The following is a 20571-nucleotide window of genomic DNA, read 5'->3' as shown; positions in this document are numbered from 1 at the left end:
ACCCCAGTTAAAGCTGATTTTCAAAGCTGTACTATATTTTCTGCTGCCAGTGTTAAAATAGGGAAGGCAAGTTTTGCTGATCTATAAGCTGAGAATAAGATTTTACTGCCTTTAGCATTTCATGTTAATTTGATTATTAAAAATGGTATCATAGTGGCGGATTGGACGATTCTGAGTCTATAGATTGCTCAGGAATGAATTATTGAGGAAATCTTCTAAACACTAGTAATACATTCCTAATTTTGATCTGAAGATATTTTATTGACGCTTAAGGAACCTTTTCAGTCTTCATTATTACACAAAGTCTGATCAGATCATTTATTTTTTAGGATATAGCCTGCATGATGGAAATAGTAGCTCAGATGTAAAGAATCCCTTCTTAAGCAGTTGACGTGCATTAACTCAGTTGACTTAAAAAAGCCCGTTGAGTAGGTAGTCTTATTAGCTTTATTGTACAGATATATAATGAGAAACATAACTGTGATAGAACGAAATAGAGAACAAAATTAACACTTAAATGGCAGTGAAGAACCTTGGGTGGAAGTGAGGCAATCTGAGGAATCGAGATTCCCCAGAGCTCACAGAGAGCCTTTAGGGAATGGGAAATAGTTAGGAGAAAGCCTTTCCTTGAGAAATATAATTTCTGTAAATATGTAAGATTATATTTGGAAACAGCAACTTCTTATACTTTTACAAGGAATAAGCCCTGAACCGGAATGTGGTGTGCTGGCCCCAGACCATATGACCTTAGAAAGATCCGTTTCTCATTAAATTACTTGTTTTCCAAATTACCTCCCTGCTCTGCTACTCTGTGATGCTGTATTTGGACCCCTTTAGCTTTTTTGTTCTTGGCTTGGTGCTTTGGAAACTAAGAAGTTTCTCTATGAGTTTTGCTTCATTCTCCTTTACAGTATCTCACCTACTGATACATATTATCTTTATTTGAAAAACAATTTTAACTGGCGTATTTTATTGTCATTGGGAGTGGGGGCATAACTTTGTTTTCTGTGACTTTGTTTTAGGAGAAAATGGCCAAGAAAAATGTGAATTTTCTTTTATTAAAAATATGTGAATTATGTAAAATGTTAAAATACTTGATAATAAAAGACTTCCTATAAGCCTTCCCACCCGTGTTTCAAATGCCTGCTTTTCTGAATTTTCAGTCAGGTTGACCACAAGATGTTTCATCCTTTCTTGTTTGTTCCCTTTGGGTGCAAGTAGCAATTGTAATCAAATTGCTCTTCTGTCCATCTGCAGAGGCATTTTTCTTTTTTCTGGTTTTCGTCTTCTTTTTATTTTAAATTCTGATAGCATCTTGTGCCTGTTTATTTCTTCTGAAAGCGGGGATTCTTGCTTTATTCATCTTGGTATCCCCAATACCCAGAATATAATGCCTGGTCTATGATAATAGCTTAGTAAATCTTTAATAAATCTTTGATGAAGATAATGAACTTAACTATGCTGGGCTGGTGAATGAACTCTATCTAGTCAGCAGTTTTTTTGTTTTATTCTTTAAATGTGAAGTTCTTGGACAGAATTCATCTTTATTGCAAATATTCAGGTATGATCTTGGTCTTTAGTGAGTTGGTTCACTTGATAAGTTCAGTGTTCATGCTAGGATTATGTACTTGATACCTGAAAAGGGGTAATGGTGTGGTCCCTTAACATAAGACTAAATGGTCTACACTGGCTATTTATCTTGCTTTTGTTGGCTGTTAGGTATAGTGGGAGATACATAATGATGCATCACTAATCTATCACCATGTGTTCGTTTGCACAGTAATTTAAAATTATTTAAGTGATGAATTTGTGAATTAATGCCTTAAACCTTATTTTTATCCCTTATTTTGATTTCATAGAACTATAGAAATCTAAGCATTATTTTTGTTTCAAAGATTCTTTGTTTGATGGAGAGACTGTTTCTTGAAGTATATGTATACTGTGAATATATATTGTGGATGGCATGGCCAACACTGCATCCATTTTTGTGACTGTAGCTGCTTACTCTTTTTTGGTCTGCAACCATTTGTGTACTTGGGACCACCACTAAGGGAAGATCAGGGAGTTTCCTGACTCTGAGGTTAGAACTCTGCATTGCTGAGGACCCAGGTTCAATCCCTGGTCAGGGATCAGCCAAAAAAAAAAAAAAACCAAAGATTGCTTTTATTTGCAGGTACCTGTATGTATAGTTAGTCTTGAGCTAACTTTTCAAATACAGCATGAGCTATCTTTATTTTTGGCAATATTTTCACCTTTTGTGACTTTAAGCAACTTATTGGTATTGTTTAGAATAATCCTTAGTTGTATACAATCTAAATTATATTAGGAAACTTGTAATATTTATTGTGCTGCAGTCCATGGGGTCGCAAAAAGTTGGACACGACTGGGTGACTGAACAACAATAACGGTATTTATTGTACCTTTTTAAGTGCAGTTTGCCTATCTTCAGATAGCAATTTTGAAAAGGGAGGGGCAAGATTTTGGAAGTGTGTACCATTTTTATCAAGAGAGTAGAAAACAAAATATCTCACTAATTGTAGTTCCTAGCTTTGGGTGAAAGACTGAGAAGTTGGTCTAGTTTTGATTTATAAGGCCACTGTGAAGATAAATACAAAATTGAATGGATTGCTCTACATGAATTTGTTTCTAAGAACTGAATATCCAAGAGGGTTACAGGATAGCTGCATTTGATCTTTTGAAGATCTGGCTTGTTCTTTACATGAAAAACATCGTCTTCTGTTTTCAGATCTGGGAGTTACAATCACATTATCCTTATTCCCATTTGTACATTTGTTTTTAGAAGTAAAACCAGCTCTTTAATAATCACTGAGAAGTTAAGGTTTAGCAGGCAGTATTTCCCTTTTTATTTTTCTTTTCTCAACGTTAACTTTTATAACTTTTCTTCACAGAACTATATAGTTGTATATTAGTTAGCAGGTTTGGAATTAGTGTTAGGTGTTAGTTCAGTATGAGATTTTAGACTTGGTATGGGATAAACCCTCCTTTATTTTTGTTTTTCATATTCTTGCAAAAGGTTGTTTAGAATTGGTGACCTAGAGTGGACAAAGGCATTATTTTCATGTGACTTCAGTAGCACATCCCAGAAACACTGCATAAACATAGCTGATTGGCAGTAAACAAGAAGGATAAGTACCGACTTAAAATTAGCTATACAAAAAGAAATTAACTATAGAGTTGCAACTGGCAGCTAAGTTAGAAGGGTATTTATAAAGCAGCTCAGGAGGCTTGAGACACTCCTTGACTGATTGCAGAAAGAAAACCACTTCTTCCTATCAGGAGGTGGAAACGTTTTTAAGAGAAGCTTAAGCTGCTTCTTAACTTTGGGCTTATAGACTTAACCTAAAAATGCTTTTTCTTTTATTTTCCGCATCAGTTAGGTTTTCCTAACTTAGCCAGTGACCAACCAAGAAGGTGTTGTAGATTTTGAGGCCCTTTATAAACATAGTTTACCTCCTCTCCTATTACTTAGAATTACATCTCTGGGGCCGAAACCTTGGCTTTTTAACCTTGCTTATAAATTAAGCCTTGTAGTATTTAAGGCATTTTGAGATGGGAATACTAAAAATCTTGAAACCTGTTCCTTGTGAACTTGGCTTGAATATTATGATTCCTTCGGTATACCCTATCAACTTCAGTTTATTGCAGTCAGAATGAAAAGGAGGATGCCAATGTGCAGAATATACATACCAGATAAGAAGTGGTTACTGTCTGTACTAGAAATTAGGTTTGTGAGGGCTAAAGGGAAATGTGTGAATTTTAGAATAATTAGAGTAGATGATGACAAGACTTAGAACCATGTGGAATGAACGGAAAGAGAATTCAGAGAAAATATGTATATGTCTTCATCCATCCTCTAGTGGAAAGATTACTGTTTTAAATAATCAGCTACTGGTTTGTGTTAACTTAAGGTAAGCAAGTATTTAAATCTTTTCAATGGAGATAACAGCATCCCTTGCCTTGTCAAAGTGTTAGTTGTTCGGTCGTGTTGAAATCTTTGCCACCCCATGGATTGCAGCCTACCAGACTCCTCTGTCCATGGAATTCTCCAGGCAAGAATACTGGAGTGGGTAGCCATTCCTTTCTCCTGGGGATCTTCCAGACCCAGGGATTGAACCCAGGTCTCCTGCATTGCAGGCAGATTCTTTACTGTCTGAGCCACCAGGGGAAGCTCTTTGCCTTGTCAAAGGCACCAGTAATACAGAATTAAAAGACTAAGAATGTGAAAGAACTTCTTGGCAAACCCAATATGAAGAAATCCCCAAGTGTAAAGATTTTGCCACTCTTAAGATTGATTGCAAGTATCTGGTTAACATTTCTCAGTGGGGAGAGCTTGGGCTTTATAAATTTTCTGAAGGTTTTGTAAGACATCTTTTGTGTTTGAGGTGGTTTCATAGTACTATATTGGAAAAGTGATGGAGGAGTAGTCTATTAAAAATGAGGGGAAATTGACTAATAAAATATACTAAATAAAGTAAGTGATACCTACTATTTCATGGTGCTTTAAAGTACTCTGAATATGTTGTCTTACAGTATATTCTTGTGAAAATTAATGACTGCTATCCCTATTTTTAGAATAGAGAACTTGAAACTGAGTGAGTAATTAACATGCCTTGAAGTTATAAAGGTGTAGAATAGTGAATGTAAAATTTGGCTCTAGACCCTCTAGTTACTCTGCTGTCACATCGCCCTGTTACAGTACAACCCTAGCACATGGAGACGCATTTGACCAAGCTGGGAGGTGTTGGAGGGACAGCCTGGAGCAGAGTCTTAGTGATTGGTGGGATAGCATCCTCATCGTTACTGTTCAAAGCAGAGTGGAAACAAATAGGATAGGCTATCTCAGGACAGACTTTCAAATAAGTGTGTGTCAGAGAAGAACTCTTAATAGGGAGAAGCAAACTTCAAAGGAATAGAAAGAACTAAAAACATACACCCCTTCTCCCCACCTGCCAATCAAGCCTTCTGGAAGGTAGCCAGTATATCAGTGAAAGAGAAAGCTAATGTTCTCTGGTATTTGTCAAACTTAGGCAAGGATTTTGCTCTAAAAGTAGTAGTCTTCAAAATAGTAGCATTTTAGTTGGGTAGAAGGCTGTTTGGGGAGCCCTTGTCACTATAGCAAAAGAGAAATTGGTGCAAGGTTGGTATTGTAAAATGAAGGGAGAAAGGTGGTTAAATTTTCCTGCTACTTGTCTGGACCGTTTTAGGATTTATATTATCTTAACAAATCAAGTGAAAGATACATTCTTGCAAATTTGAGGAACTCCTCAGATATCCATTCATAGACAGAATGTGAGTATTGAAAACTATTTGTGATATTCTCTGTACCTAAATATAGATACTTGCATGAAAGAGCAAACTGTTTTTTATTCTTACTCTTTTACTATTAGTGTTACTGAAGTTGGTACATAAAAGCAGAACTAAATAAAAACCCACTGTAATTGCTATGTACAATATATGTTGTGTTAAATTCATTGTTTCCAAATTCTGTAGTAGTAGAGGTCAGTTTATCAAAATGTCTTATATTGAGAAATACTTAAAGTTTATATTTAGGGGAAACAAGTCCATGATTAACTGTTGAATGTGCAGAATAAGTTATGATTATGTTAATTTTTAATAGAAGAACTAATCTTCAAAATGCTGAATTTTGCTTTAATAAACTTAGGTTAATGACTTTTAAATATAGAGTGATTCAGATAACTGTATTTTGGAACTTCCCTGTTCTCCTGCATAGTTCTGAAAAAATGTTTTCAGATCAACAAACATATTTTGATGGTCAAAGTTTGGACTTTCACCAAGCTTTTAGATTTAAACTGGTGGGTTTTTTTATTCTTTAATATTACTGAAGTGTAGTTTACATGGGATTTTTAAGTTGAAAAAATAATATCTTCAATTTTAGCAGTTTTATAAAGTAGATTTTAATCTCAGAATATATTATGCTTTGTACGAAAGTCATTTATCATGAGCTTTTCAGATTCTTTTTTTTAATGCTGAGAAATGGGCAAACATGGGTTTATAGTGAATTTTATAAAAACAGCTGTATGGTTATGAAATGTATGAGAATGGAGATCTTTTGGCTGAAATGCTCCTAGTAATCACTAGGAAAAATACTTTGGCCTTAGTTTAGAGTGATGTATTAATAATGTATTATTTGCTCACATTTTTCACTTACAGAGCACTATTTCAAAATTTAAAGGCATGTAGATGGGCTGTTATTTGGTGGTTACTATTTTGGGTTGTGTCTGTCACTACTGTTTATATCAGTTAGAAAAAAGATTTTGAAATGGCTTTTACTCTAAGAAGAGTGCCTGCTTCATGAACTGTGGTAGATGACTGGTGCTGCTTTGACTCACTGAAGGGGGACATACTGCTCTGCTTTAATTGTGAAGTGTGTGAATAAATGAGACTCCCACTGTCTCTTCCTGAACTGTCTGGGTAATGCTAGAGGCTTTTGCAGGACCAAGAAGGTTGCTGTTCATGACTTAGGTTTGGCAAGGGTGAAGCAGACAGGTGATGGAATGCCTCCGTACTTCTGTGTTATGTGGGTGATGGTAAGTGATCACGGCAGTCAGTTCATAGGCTTCCAAGCCACTGGTGACACACTCTCATTGTTACTGTAATTTTCAGTAGTCTTTATCCAAGGCTCCTGATTATCATGTATAAATAACAGCCTCCTCCTAACACTTGTCGCATTCTTTTTAAGGGCTAAGAAATCCTTCACACTTTTCACCATTTAACATGCATTTGTTCGTTTATTGGTTGTTTCTCTCACTAGTATATAGTGGCAGAAACTTTGTCCACTATTGTGTATTTCTTAAATATTTGGTGTGTGATGCACTGAGTGTTGTTGCTATTCAGTTGCCCAGCCGTGTCCAACTCTTTGTGACCCCATGCAATGAGTGTTATAGAAGAAATGGAATTTCTGTTCACACTGAGGTTTGCAAAGTTGTGGGAAGATGAAATATAAAGATTCTGTTGTTCTAATTGCATTGGAGACATGAAACTTGTATTTTCTGGATGAGGTAGAATCTGGCACAGAGGCTAACTACAATTTATTATTCTCTCTGTCTAGACAGATTTAAATTCTTAAGAGACGCCATTAAAATTCTTTTGGATTCCTGCTTTCTAGACGTGGGCTTGGCTGTTACTGAGTAACTTTAATCTAGCTGTGGGGAGGACTTTTTGCCTCTTCATCTCTCCTCCTCTCTGAATCTTAGAGTGGAGAAATGGACTTTTGTTTCACCTATAAATCTACAAATATTTATCCTATCATATCAACATATGTACAAAATAGCATGCCACACATGTGACTAATAAAAGCAAAAAAAGATTCCTGAATTTATTTTAACAAATCTAAGAGTGAATCCTGATCACTTAAAAATGGTGGGACAGTCTTGTAACAGTTGAGATTATGTTTCTGTTTTTTAAGCATAAAATATTTTTGGACATAGAGGTGAAAATTGCTAGTATTTTACAGTTTCCCAGAGAAGAAATCTGAGAATCATTTACATAGAGGTTTTTGTTGGGGATGAGAGGACAAAATAGAGTGGAAGCATGTTTGTGTAGGAAGGCTAGGGAAGAATCAGAATTTAGCCCTCAAAGAAAGAAAAATGCAAATACACTGGGAGTAGATGATGATAGTGTGTTAATTCCTTAGCTGCATGTAGACTTTTATTAGGTCACTTATAACTAGGGTGACATATAATTTATATTCCAAACTGGGGCACTGTTGAGAGTGAAAGTATATGCTGTCTGAATGGAACACTGGGACAACAGGTGTAAACCAAGACTGTTCCAGGAAAATGAGGACACTTGCTCACCCCCTACTAATAACATTTCTCCAGACTTAGTCCCAGTTCTTTGAACTTCTCTACGTAATTTTTTTTTCTCCTTTAGTGAACTGTAATGTGCATTCACAGTGTCTTTTAAGCTTTGATTCCTTTTACCTGGTCTTGGTGGAATGGAAGAATTCTTTCCATATTTTCTGCAGCCCTGGACTGTTCTGATTTACAGCATTGGTAGAGGTAAGTACAGAACTTGTAATATGTTGTTAGCTGACCTTTTATTTTGCTTAGGAAATCAGGTTTTGTGTGTTTCTGATCCAGTGTTTGATTGTTTTTGAGAGTCGTGGTATGTCTCCTTAACTGAATTGATGAACTGTTATCAAGTTCTTAGTAAAAAACGAGTTTGTAATTTTGGCATTTACTCTTAAATTGCTTGGTACATACTTAATAACATTGTTTTCTTTTCTATAGGTGGGATTGTAATTCTGAAACTTCAGATCTTCAAAGAAGGGAAGGAGGACAGCTTGTGCTTATGCCATGGACGTGTGATTTTTTTTTATGTTGGAACACTGTAATGCTTTTATTTTGTTTTCCTTTTCAATTTAAATAAAATTTTTTATTCTTAAGTGATGTGTTTTTATTCTATTAAGTGACTTCTTACTGTTATCTTACATTGTCTGGAAAATTAGACATTGTAATAGTACCTCTGAGATAGTGCTTACCAAAATGCGATTCTCCTCACCTCTGAGATCTTATTTAGAATCTGGGTTAGGACTAAAGTTATCTAGGTTCGGAAACTGCCTGAAATCCTAAACAATCTAAAAATTAAGGCGTTTGTTTATAGCTAAGCTTGGACCCATGACTGTTCTTTGTGTGTGTGTGCTCACTCACCCACTATAGTGTTCAGCTCTTTGCGACCCAGTCCGTAGATTGTAGCCCACCAGGCTCCTTTGTCCATGGGATTTTCCAGACAAGGATACTGGAGTGGGTTGCCATTTCCTCCTTCAGTGGATTTTCCCAACCCAGGGATCAAACCCACATCTCTTGCATTTCCTGCATTGGCAGGTGGATTATTGACCATCGTGCCACCTGGAAAGCCCCGTGTCTGTTCTTACAGAGTCCTATTGTTTCTCTGTACAGCCCGCCATCTACTGGTAGGAATGCAGAGTGCACCAGAACACCGTGGTTTTCTGACTTCATGTTACAACTGCTTACATAGTAGGCTGAAACATTTTCATAGGGGTGAAAGGACTATTTCATTTGAAAAAGAAGGTAGTGGCATTGAATTCTGAGAGTGTTCCAAGACACTGTTTTTCCATATAATGCTTTCATGAGTTGAACTTCTGTTCTTGTTGTGAGAATTTTAGGTATTTATGACAAATTGATTGTCATAAAGAGACAAATGCATAAATAATTATAGATAATTTTAAGAGACAGTAGTTTTAAGCTGATTTGAAGAAGATGCTTTGTGTGTGATTAAAATTTTAAGGCGACTGCTTGATGATTCCATTAACAAAAACAATTTATTTTAAATTTTACGGACAGTTCAGCAAACTTGGCTTGTGTAATCTGTGATACAAGAGATAAATTTCAGCAAAATATTAATGTAGAGTACCTTAGGGTTGGCTTTGTTTACCTAGCTCCATCTGCAATTTAAATTCTTTCTTCTCTTAGATATACCTTTGTTAGTTCTACTTCTTTGCTTTGCTACAGATATACAGGAGACCAATCCTTTCTATTTTTAAGTGTTCTGAAGACGCTCAACACTTCCTAAATCTTGTTTTGTTTTTTATTCCTCTTTCTAAAAAAGTTGATTTCTTTTGGTGGTCTCCATAAGCACCTGAAATTAGCACTCTTGAAGGTGTTTTTCAGGTTAATATATCTTCTTCAAAAATCTTGTTTAAAATTGAGAGCTAGGTGATGCGAGAATCTGTGAGGATTTATAGCAGCTTTTCTGTTGACTAGTTTTTAAGGGGTGCAAAACCTCTTGTGTAATTTAAAAAAAAAAACAGTTGAAAGAAGAACTTACTAGTCAATAACCAGATTAAATATAACTATACCATCATGCTCTTAATATAACTGTGAGTTCTGTTCAGTCACTCAGTCGTGTGCGACTCTCTGCGACCCCATGAACCACAGCACGCCAGGCCTCCCTGTCCATCACCAACTCCGGGATGTTACCCAAACTCATGTCCATTGAGTCGGTGATGTACTGATATATAATTATCAAGCTATCAAGTTATCTTTATTCACCAGTGTGAATCCTAGTTTTCACCAGTGTGAATCCTTAATCCATTCATTTTTGCAGAAAACACAGTGACAGAAATAGCATACCTAGTTGTGCCAACAGGTTGATTTTTCCCTACAGCTGTAACTTTTTTTTTTTTAGTAAGATGGAAGTTTGCCTTACTTTCTTTGTTGGTTCTGGAGTCTTACACAATGGTGTAAGACTGAACTTATAGTCAAAAGTGTTGGTCTCCCTCTGCAACAGTGGCTACCAGATTTCCAGCTGTCACACTTGCAGCTCTCGTGCTTCTACCACCTCTTCCTCGTCCGTGAGGAAATAAAGGAAGATAGCAATGCTCTCTTTTCTTCCAGTGATCATGGTATGCTCTAAACGGTCTGAAATTAGTTATAGTACATGTTTGCTGTGTGACTTGAGAGGTCCTAACTGAAATTTGTGAAATTATGGAAATAATAGTGATATAGTTCCTTTACATACTGGTTTTAACTAGCTGTTCTACGTGTAACTTAGTTGCTGAGTAATTTTGAAAGTGTTCAATTCTTTCTGCCTTACCCCATATTTGGGCAAATATGCTATACATTAGAAAATATAGTATATCTGAGCTCTTAATGTTACTCTGCGTTATTCTTTAACGCAGTTTTGGTATAATAAAAATATACTGGGAGCATTTTCCCCACTCAGCTTTTTTTCTTTTCTGTGTATTTGTTGGCCTCATAGTACTTCACTACCAGACTGCTGCTGTTTAATGAGCTATTCCTCCATCATTGAACGTGTCCGCTCACGTTGTGACTTAGGTGCCTTAGCTTCATAGTGCTCTTACCAAAACCTTTTGGATACCATTGTCGTTTCTTTTTAGTGCTTTGAATGCTTCTTTCTCTCCTCTTTCAAGTTAACTCAATCCTTATTACTTATACTGAGTATTCTATGTGAGTCTTTCCCTAGTTTTAATTTTAAATCCAGTTAAAATGTTGATTAGATTTGTTTCTTAAGGTATAAATCAGTCTGTAAAGGTTGTATTTTTGAGTTAATTCTAATGGAAATTATGTGAAAGTCTAACACATTTCTCACAGAGGATCCCACAAACTTTAAAGAAAATTGTAACAGCTACATCTTAATTTGGACCATATTTTGTGACCCTTTACACAAAAAATTGAATGATGTGTAAGATGCAAGATGGTTCATTCTGTTTCCTAGACATCTTTTGGTTGAGGTCTGATTTCAACTTGCATGTTTTCTAAATACTTTTCAAACTTTTCCTAAGTGAAAAAAATTGTGCTAATACTTTACAGCAAAAGTTCAGAAGCTTTTCTTTATCCTCTTGTTGCTGTTTCTTGGTGAATATTTGTTTTTATTTGTACTCCTACCCAGGAAGAGTTTCGAAGATCTGATCAGCGAAGCAACATTTGATGAACCACTTAATTTGCCTTCCAAATTGAGTGTGTCTCCAGTTTTCTAGATGATTGAAGAGAACAGTCTTATGTTACTAAAATAATTTCTGAAGGCAGTTGCAAAAGGAGTATCTTTTGAAATGACCCTTTTGAAAGAGACAGTAATGTGTGGCTAAATGATTGTGATGCATTGTGCTTTTTTTTTTAAAGACTAGCTTTAGGCAAGCTCTTTTATTAGGAAATCTACTTTGGGTATCAGTGTAGTTTTGATATAACCTAGTGAGTGCCTGTTTAGATGAGAACTTGAGGCTTTTACACTCTGCTAATGGTGTATGCCACTGACTGGGTTGCCTGACTTGTGAAAATCTACCCTTCGACAAGTCAATACAGGTCTGTGGCTATCTGGTAACTGGCTATTTCTTAATTTTTGTACTTCACTGAACATTTCCTGATGAATACAAAAATATATATATTTTTTCATTTTACTGCTTTTCTTATTAAAGTTAGCTAGAAATTTAGAACTTGCATTAAATTGGCTAGTTGGGTATTTGCTTTGTGTATGTTTCCAAGCATCCTTATCTTTTACAAAAAATTTAATTCTGTTACTAAGTCTGGTATTTAGTAGTGAGCTCCTGTGACCTTAACTTTGGGTCAGTACCTTACCTGTGTGTTAATGCAGTAAACATTTATTTTATCTACCCCAGACCTTGTTTGTTGAAGAGGCATATTAAATAATAAAAGTGAGCATTTTGTTTTAAGTTTAGATTGGTTCCTTCTGCTGTCTCTGTGTGGAAGAATGCTCTTCATTTCCATAGTAGGCCTGTTTTCCTCTGCCCTTAAATCCTAGAAATCCTCATGAATTCTCACCTGTACTTAAAGCAGAGAGCCTATATGCCATATAGTTATTTTTTTTTTTTTGAGTGTAGCATTTAGGATTTGTTACTAATGTAATATTAAATAAGGTTTTACAGTTTTTATATTCTCAAGGTAAACAGCTAAATGAAAATATAAGATGAGTTTCTACTTTGGAAGCCTTTTGATAGTAAAGGAAGTTTACTTTCAAGTTTGTGCTTTTTAAGAAATGAAATCTGAATTGGGAATGAGAAAAGCAGTAGCTGTCAAGGTTGCCATGATATGTTGATGTTTGTTTGAAACAATTGGCTTTTGGTTGATTAGAGGTGTGGAAAACATTTTCCTTCCTGAGTTGTTGGGGCCCAAGCTTAGAAGCATTTTCAAGTTACTACTATAGTAGAAACATTGTTCAGAGGAAAAATTACCCCTGGAGAAAATGACTGGTTGAGTTAAAGTACTACAGGCAAGTGTGTTATGCAGAGTTTGTGTAACTGTGCAGTTATATTTTCTCCCAGAAATGTTTGTATATCTTTGGTTTTTTTGTATTTGGTCTACTCTGAATTTATGCATGAACTCTTATCCTATTTTTCCTGTTATATATGAAGTGTTACATTTTAGTTTCTGGAGTTTTCCTTTCATTTTAATGTGGTCATTTCTAAATACCATGAAATATAGTTTTCATAACATTACAATAAACCATTATTTGTTGGATCCCCTTTAACTTGAAGTTGAGAATTTTTGCATGTGATGGGCTCAGGTCTGTTTTTAACCTTTTGGGAAATGCAGGTTGTGCAAAGACTTGTAGATTGTTGGTGTAATTTGTGTAAAAAATACATTTTGAATGGTCATGTTAGGGCTGCTCAAGTGCATACTAAAATAAATGTTATTTATTCAAAAAGTGTGAGTGACCATTGTATGCATTGCACTATTCTTAGGAAATCCAGCAGAGAACATAATAGAGCCCTCCCTACATGGAACTTATACTTTAACTGGGAGAGAAAGGCATTAAACAAGTTAAAATGAGTTAGATGATAAGTGCTTTGGAGAGAAATTAAACAGAGTAAGAGGGTATAGTGAGGGTTTGGAGGTAGGGGATTTACCTTAAGGGTTTGTTACTTTTTATAAATATTTAGAGATGTTCATCTGATAGGTGACATTTGAGCAAAGGTCTATAGGAATAAAGTCAGGGAGTAAGAGAAGGGTGGATATCTGGGAAAAGAGTATTCTAGGCAGAAGGAACAAAATACTGAACACCTGAGGTTAAGAGTGCTTGGCTCGTGGGAGGCATTGCAAAGGAGACATTAGTGTAACTGAAGCAAAGTGAGGAGGAGAGCTGATCACAAAGGGAATATACCATAGATAGAATATACGTAATCTAATGTGTAACATGCTCATTGAAACTGAAATCTACACTTTTGGCTTCATTTAGCATCAGGCTGTCTCTGACTAATCCAGCGGTTTACTTACCTCCCTGATTAAGAGTATGGAAAATTACCAACAAAAGTATTTGCAGATTCCTTTTAAAATCTCTGATTCTAGATGAGAGTGTAGAATTGTGTACCAGCTTTAGTGTTGGTGTGGTGGGTACCTTAGTCTGTGGAGAGGAGTATTTCACAAAGGAAAATACATCATTCATTTTGAGGAATGAGCAAGAGTGGAAGGATTTGGGTATGAAGCAGCAGTGTGTATGTGTGTGTGTGTGTGTGAGAGTGAGTCGGTCAGTCGTGTCCCACTCTTTGTGACCCCAAGGACTGTAGCCCTCCAGACTCCTCTGTCCATGGGATTCTCCAGGCAGGAATACTGGAGTGGGTAGCTGTTCCCTTCTCCAGGGGATCTGCAGGACCCAAGGATTAAACCCAGGTCACCTACATTGCAGGCAGATTCTTTACCATCTGAGCCACCAGGGAAGCCCGTCTTGGAAGTTAAGGTTCAACAAGGAGGATGTTGACAAAGATGAAATGTATGCCAATCCTGTGTGCAGTTGGGAGATCATTGAGGTTAGTCAGTGTCATGGCCAGTTTTTATTTGGGCATGTTGGGTGGGTGAGACCCCAAATGAGATCTCATTAGAAGTGAAGAGACCAGTTAGTCCAGCATTTTCTTAGTGGGGACGGTTTTGGGTGGAGCAACTTTTTTTTTAAAATGTTTGTTTATTTTTGGCAGTGCTCAGTCTTTGTTGATGTGGGGGCTGCTCTCTGGTTGAGGTGCATGAGCTTCTCACTGCGGTGGCTTCTCTTGCTGTGGAGCGTGGGCTGTAGGCGCGCGGGCCTCGGTGGTTGCGGCTCTGGGCTCTAGAGCACAGGCCCAGTAGGTGTGGTGCAGACAGCCGTGTTGCCCTGTGGCGTGTGGGAGTTTTCCTGGATTGGGGTTGAACCCGTGTCTCCTGCTGGTGGATTCTTTACCACTGAGCGGGGCGGGGCAGCTTTTAATTGTGGAGTGTCAGTTGTGCATTGCATGACAGTCTCCCTCCCTCATCTTTGTCGTCATATGCCAGTAAAGCCCTTCAGAGAGTATGATAATCCCTCCCCCCAACTTCTAAATACTCCCAGGACTGGTTGACTTATAATTAGGGAAACATAGGATCTTCATTCCTGCTCTGTCAGTGATAGTGGGGTGGAGAAGGTGGAATATCTACAAGTTTAAGAGACTTGGTTCTTGATGGGCTCTAGGGAGTGTTCACAAACACATGTGGGTGTGCGAACACATACAGACATGTAGAAGTGCCCTTGGGCAAGTATTGTGACAAAAAATTTTGTGACAGGTTCAGTTTTGGAAAGTAGGAGTAAAATGATTATTGACGTCATTGTGAGAAATAACTGTTAAAGAAATGAATAACTTACAAAGATAATTTCTGGAAGGATAAAGAAAAATACAGATACATAAGAATAAATCCATGGGAAAACAGGAAGCTAGGAATATAACTTCATATAATTAAAATCAAAACTTGATCACTGTGCTTGACGTTTTAAAGGATTCAAAATGAGCAGAACTCAGTTAGGCCTTGCTCCCAGTAAATTATATTTTGAGAGAGACAAAGTTTATCTTTGGAATAAGGCAAGTACAATATATTCAGTGCCTTAGGGCAGGTATAAAGTACTATTCAAGAAGGCAGAGATAAAGTTTAAAATAGCAGAAGTAAAATATCAGAAGCTGAGCCCTACAAACCAAGTTGAATGAACTATTCAATTTTTGTTGCAAGTAGTCTCAATTGTGAAAGACTGTGTTCCATGGACATTCTCTTTGACTGTTTTGTGCTTTGTTGTTCAGGCATTGTTGGCCAGGGTAACTGCTTATAAAAATGCATTTGCTTATCAAATGTTACTTTGTACAGAAATTGGCCCTATTAGAACAAACATTTTTGAAAGATTATAAGCAGATAAATGGTCATAGTTGCATTGTTTCTTTTTAGCAGTACAGTCAAGTTAGATCACTTGAGTTCATATTTAATCATTAGGTGCTAAAGTTGAAAAGTGGACAAACTTTTAATGAGTCACAAATAACTCATATTTTCCCCCTTAATGGTGCTTATAACTGAGGTAGTTGTTATGCATTTTGTTTTATGCATACTTTTAAAATAACTCATTTCTTGATCTTCATTACATGTCTAAATTGGATCATATTTTGTATTTTCTTCATTGAATTTGCAAATAATATCTGTGAAGCAGATATGAGGTGAAATTCTGAGAGGTATATTAACTTTTTCTTTCAGTTTTGGTGCTACAACAATTGTAGATTAGACTATTTTATGGTAATACTTTCCAGTTATTTATATTTTAAAATATGAAGTTAGAACTTACATTGTTTTACCTGTTTTCAGAGTAATAATTGAGTAGAGTTCCTGGATCAGTTCTTTGGAAATTTATTGCACTGAGAAACTTTCAGCCCATTTTCAGTTTTGTCTGTCAATATTAGCTAGTTGCTATCAAGTGAAAACTGAGCTAACTCAGAAGTGAAGGGAGAAAAGAATGAGAATTGTTTTGAATAAACAGACTGAGAATCCTGTCCACTCACACACCACAAATCTGCTCTATTAGTACAAGCGCAGCATTCTAGGGAGGATTTTAGTAAAGGTGTAATAAACGTGTTTGACCTTCAGCTTCTGTCTGTTTCTGTATGTATGAATTTTTAAAGTATAGGGATGAATCTTATTAGTACTGTAATTCTAAAGTTTTATGAAAAGTAAGAGAACTGAAAGTTACTCAAGGGCCTGAAGCAGTTCCTTTTGAGATAAATAAAATGTACTTCAAGGTGAAGGAAGTTTGATTTACTTTCTGATATTATTGATTAATTATGTGATAAAGGAGATCAGTCCTGGGTGTTTATTGGAAGGACTGGTTTTGAAGCTGAAACTCCAGTACTTTGGCCACCTGATGCAAAGAGCTGACTTATTGGAAAAGACCCTGATGCTGGGAAAGATTGAGGGCAGGAGGAGAAGGGGATGACAGGATGAGATGGTTGGATGGCATCACTGACTCGATGGACATGGCTTTGGGTGGATTCTGGGAGTTGGTGATGTAAAGGGAGGCCTGGCGTGTTGCAGTTCATGGGGTCGCAAAGAGTCAGACTGAGCGACTGAACTGAACTGAATCAATGCCTTGTTTACTTCTCAGATAGAAGTTCTGTCTCAGTTGTTCTATTGAGAGGATTTTTACGACTTTTCCAAACTATCCATTTTTGTTCCACTCTTGTTAAATCTTTATTAGTATGCAGACCTAGCATTAAAAATAAAGCAGAGTAAATTAATCTTTTTTTTTTTTTTTTATTGCAGACTTAATTCAGTGCACAAATGAGATGAATGTGAACATCCCGCAGTTAGCAGACAGTTTATTTGAAAGAACTACTAACAGTAGTTGGGTGGTGGTCTTCAAATCTCTCATTACAACTCATCATTTGATGGTGTATGGAAATGAGGTAAGCAGTATTTTTGGTTAACAAGTGTCCTGGGGGTGTTGACTGGTTCAGGTTGCTTCTCCCACTGACACCTCAGAAATGCCTATAGCAACTGAATGATATAGGTAAAAAGGGCAAGGTGCTTATGCAGAAATAGAATTGTAGACCCTACACTTTTTTCCCTGCCTTTTAAGTCAGAAAGCAGAAAGTGGGTCAGAGCATAGGGAACTTACAGTAATGGGATCGAGAAGCAGAGATTAATTCTTGGAGATGGGTTCCATAAGCAGCTCTGGTTTTTGCAGGCCTCTGTGTATAGGTTATATGTTTGTCTTTATTCATTTGGTTTTTCATTACAGCCCAGTCAGATTTCTGTCTGATCTCATATAGTTGTCTGTAGAAGCCCTTTGCCTAGTTCAAGGCTGTGATATTAAGGACTAAGATGGCATTTTGCTGAGAGGGACTGATTGAGGAATACTTTCTTCAGCAGAGTTGTGTCTAAAGTCTTTGTTACCCAAAAAGGGTAACGAATAAGATGCATAAACCTTTGCAATTTAATGTCTGGAGAGAATCATCTTGTTTTCCATGATAGCCCAATAGCTAATTTTTGAGTTCTTGATTTTCTCAGCCTAGTATGCTTATTCGTAAAATTGTGTCAAAAGGAATATTTAAAACTGTGTTTAAAGAAAGTTTGAATGGAAAATTAGATAAATCTAGGACCTTGGTATGTGCCTTAGAAAATGCAGACCACTGATTGCTAGGAGATAGTTCCCATTGAGATGAGGAGGGACTTTTTTTTATTATATTTGTAGTTTTTAAGTTTTAAAAATTATTTTCAGGAGTGCTACCTGATGTATGATTACTTAAGTAACACATGTAACCCATTTTTAGGACATGTTACTCAGTTGCTTTCTAATTCATTTTTAGCAGTATACAGAGTCAGTAGAAAAATTTGGATATAATAGCTTCAGTGTAACCTAAAACATTTTCATCTTAACTAGAATAATAGTTTCTACTTTTATTAGGAATTTATTTACCTAAGATCATGATCATCTATTCAGAAGAATTTCAGGCTTGTATGTATTTTTTGCCTTAAAGAATAAACTATGTAGTTTATTCTTTAGGGAGAAAAAGCCACAAATATAATCAACTGCAATGCCAGTTAAAGAGGCAGACATTCGGTGGTGACTTTCAGAGGTGAATAAGGTAATAATTTGCCCAGTGCTCAGTCGTGTGCAACTTTGTGACCCCATGGACTTGTAGCCTTGCCAGTCTCCTCTGTCCATGGAATTTTCCAGGAAAGACCTGGAGTAGGTTGCCATTTCCTGCTCCAAAGATCTTTCTGACCCAGGGATTAAACTGGCATCTCCTGGGTCTCCTGCATTGGCAGGCGGGTTCCTTATCGCTGAGCCACCTGGGAGGCCCCAACGGTGGTAATACCAGAAGCAAAACCTTTTTAAAAGGCAAAGAAATAGAAAGTTGACTGTTATTCCTTACAACTGACTGACAGGAAGAGAAAAGTAGCATTTCAGTAGTGGTTTTCAGATGAACTGTTTCCCTTCAGCAGCCGATAGAAATTTGGCGCCCTGCTCTTCTTTGTGTGCTAGTGTGTACAAGCCTGAAGTTTTTGCATTGGCAGGCATTACTGGTCTCAGAGTATGCATAGAGTTTCCCTATGCTGTGGTAATGGAGATTCTCTGGAACAGTTGTTCTGAAGTAGGGCAAGGCAGGCGAGTGACTTTCACCCTCAAGGACATTGGCATAGCTGGAGGGGATGCTACTGCATGCAGTAGGCAGAGGCTGCTGGCATGCCGAACATCTGAAAAGTGCACAGGACAGCCCCTCGCAAGAGGGAATCATCGAGACTTATGAAAATCATAGAGCGTTATTTTGCCTTAGGATTTTTTTTGTCTTAGGACATTGTAATGCATTTTGAAACAAGTTGTTTTAGGATAAATGATGAAACAGGAGTCTTTGATTTATAAATTGTTTTTCACAATCGTGGTTTGTTAGTTTGTGGTGATCTCTGATGAACACTATTGAGTCAGAGAAGTGATCATGTACATAAAATTGATAGTAGTCCTCTGCATACATTTACAAAAATAATCCTTTTAAAATTTGTCCTACAAAATTGAAAAGAGTTTCTTTAGCTGTTTTAGAGGTTGTGTGTAAAAGGAAATTAAGGTGGTGTTCTGTGGTAAGCATTTTGGAGAGGGGTTTGACGGTATTTTGAGATGATGAATTTTTATACCCATGCTGAGCTAACAGTTCAACCCTAAGTATATATCACGAGAAACCCTTGCATGCCTGCAGGTGGAGACACAAAGACGTCAGTGAGACATCGTTAATAATAGTAAAATTGGAAAGAACTTAAATATCCATGTAGAAACGGATATATAATGGATGTAATAGTTTGTTGAAATACTCAAACATTGTTGAAAATGAGTGAACTAGATGTACATATATTAAATGGATAATTCTTGGGAAGAACTTACTAAAAAACACATTGGAAAAGAATAACTACAGTATAGAATTTCTGTAAATTTAAAATAGAAGACAAAATTATGTACTGTTTTTAGATCCTTATATATGTAGTAAAATTTTAAAAAACATTCATGGGAATGATAAAAACCTACTTCAGAAAAGTGATTGCCTCTGCAGAGGGAGGAAGGGAAGGGAATGGTATTGAAGGCGTGTGTCTTTAGTAGTATGTAATTCGATTCTGTAAGGGAATCTAAAGTGATGATCTTTAATCTGGACTGTGGATAAGAGGATATCTGTTCTGTTATACTCCAATATGATTACTAATGTTCTGTTTTTTAAAAAAATAATAAAAATTTGGATCACTAGATACCTGTTTTAAAATAAAGGCACCATCTGAGTATGATTAGCTGTAGCCATAATATGCTTTAGTAAAGCGCTTCTAGTTAAAAGTGCCTGTTTCCTTTTAACTTTAATACCATAGCTGTGGGCATTAGACTTTAATAAATTCCTGCATGCTAGTGAAAAATATGTTTTATGTTTTTAGGAGGACTGAAGATGATAAATTTAAACTTTTTAATGTGTTAACCACCACTTTCCCCCCTAATTCTCAAAGTTTCTTAGATGGCAGTACTATTTGACATAATTATTTGTTGTCTTTTTCTCCCCCCAGCGTTTCATTCAGTATTTGGCTTCAAGAAACACGTTGTTTAACTTAAGCAATTTTTTGGATAAAAGTGGATTGCAAGGTAAAGACGCCTTATTCATTACAGAAAAATCAAGAGTGACCCCGTTTGAGGATTACTGCAGAGTTGAACTCTGTTCTTTAGAACATATGCTATGGGGGAGCCTCATGTTTTAGTGAAGGCTATAGAGAAGAAAAAAACTATCTTTTCATATGAAGATTGACTTCACTT

At 36.5% G+C, this 20571-nt stretch overlaps 1 protein-coding gene across 12 annotated transcripts in view; it reads left to right on the top strand.

The window, feature by feature from the left end:
- Positions 1-20571, top strand: part of PICALM (phosphatidylinositol binding clathrin assembly protein) — a 94024-nt gene that overhangs the window by 13618 nt on the left and 59835 nt on the right. For all 12 annotated transcript variants that reach the window (XM_061120110.1, XM_061120102.1, XM_061120096.1 and 9 more), the window contains 2 exons: positions 17055-17197; positions 20328-20403. In XM_061120110.1, coding sequence (XP_060976093.1) covers positions 17055-17197; positions 20328-20403 — 219 coding nt within the window. The remainder of the gene's footprint in view (positions 1-17054; positions 17198-20327; positions 20404-20571) is intronic.

The sequence above is a fragment of the Dama dama genome, chromosome 2, assembly GCF_033118175.1.
Source record: "Dama dama isolate Ldn47 chromosome 2, ASM3311817v1, whole genome shotgun sequence".
Lineage (NCBI taxonomy): Eukaryota > Metazoa > Chordata > Mammalia > Artiodactyla > Cervidae > Dama > Dama dama.
This window is presented reverse-complemented; position numbering and strand designations above follow the sequence as displayed.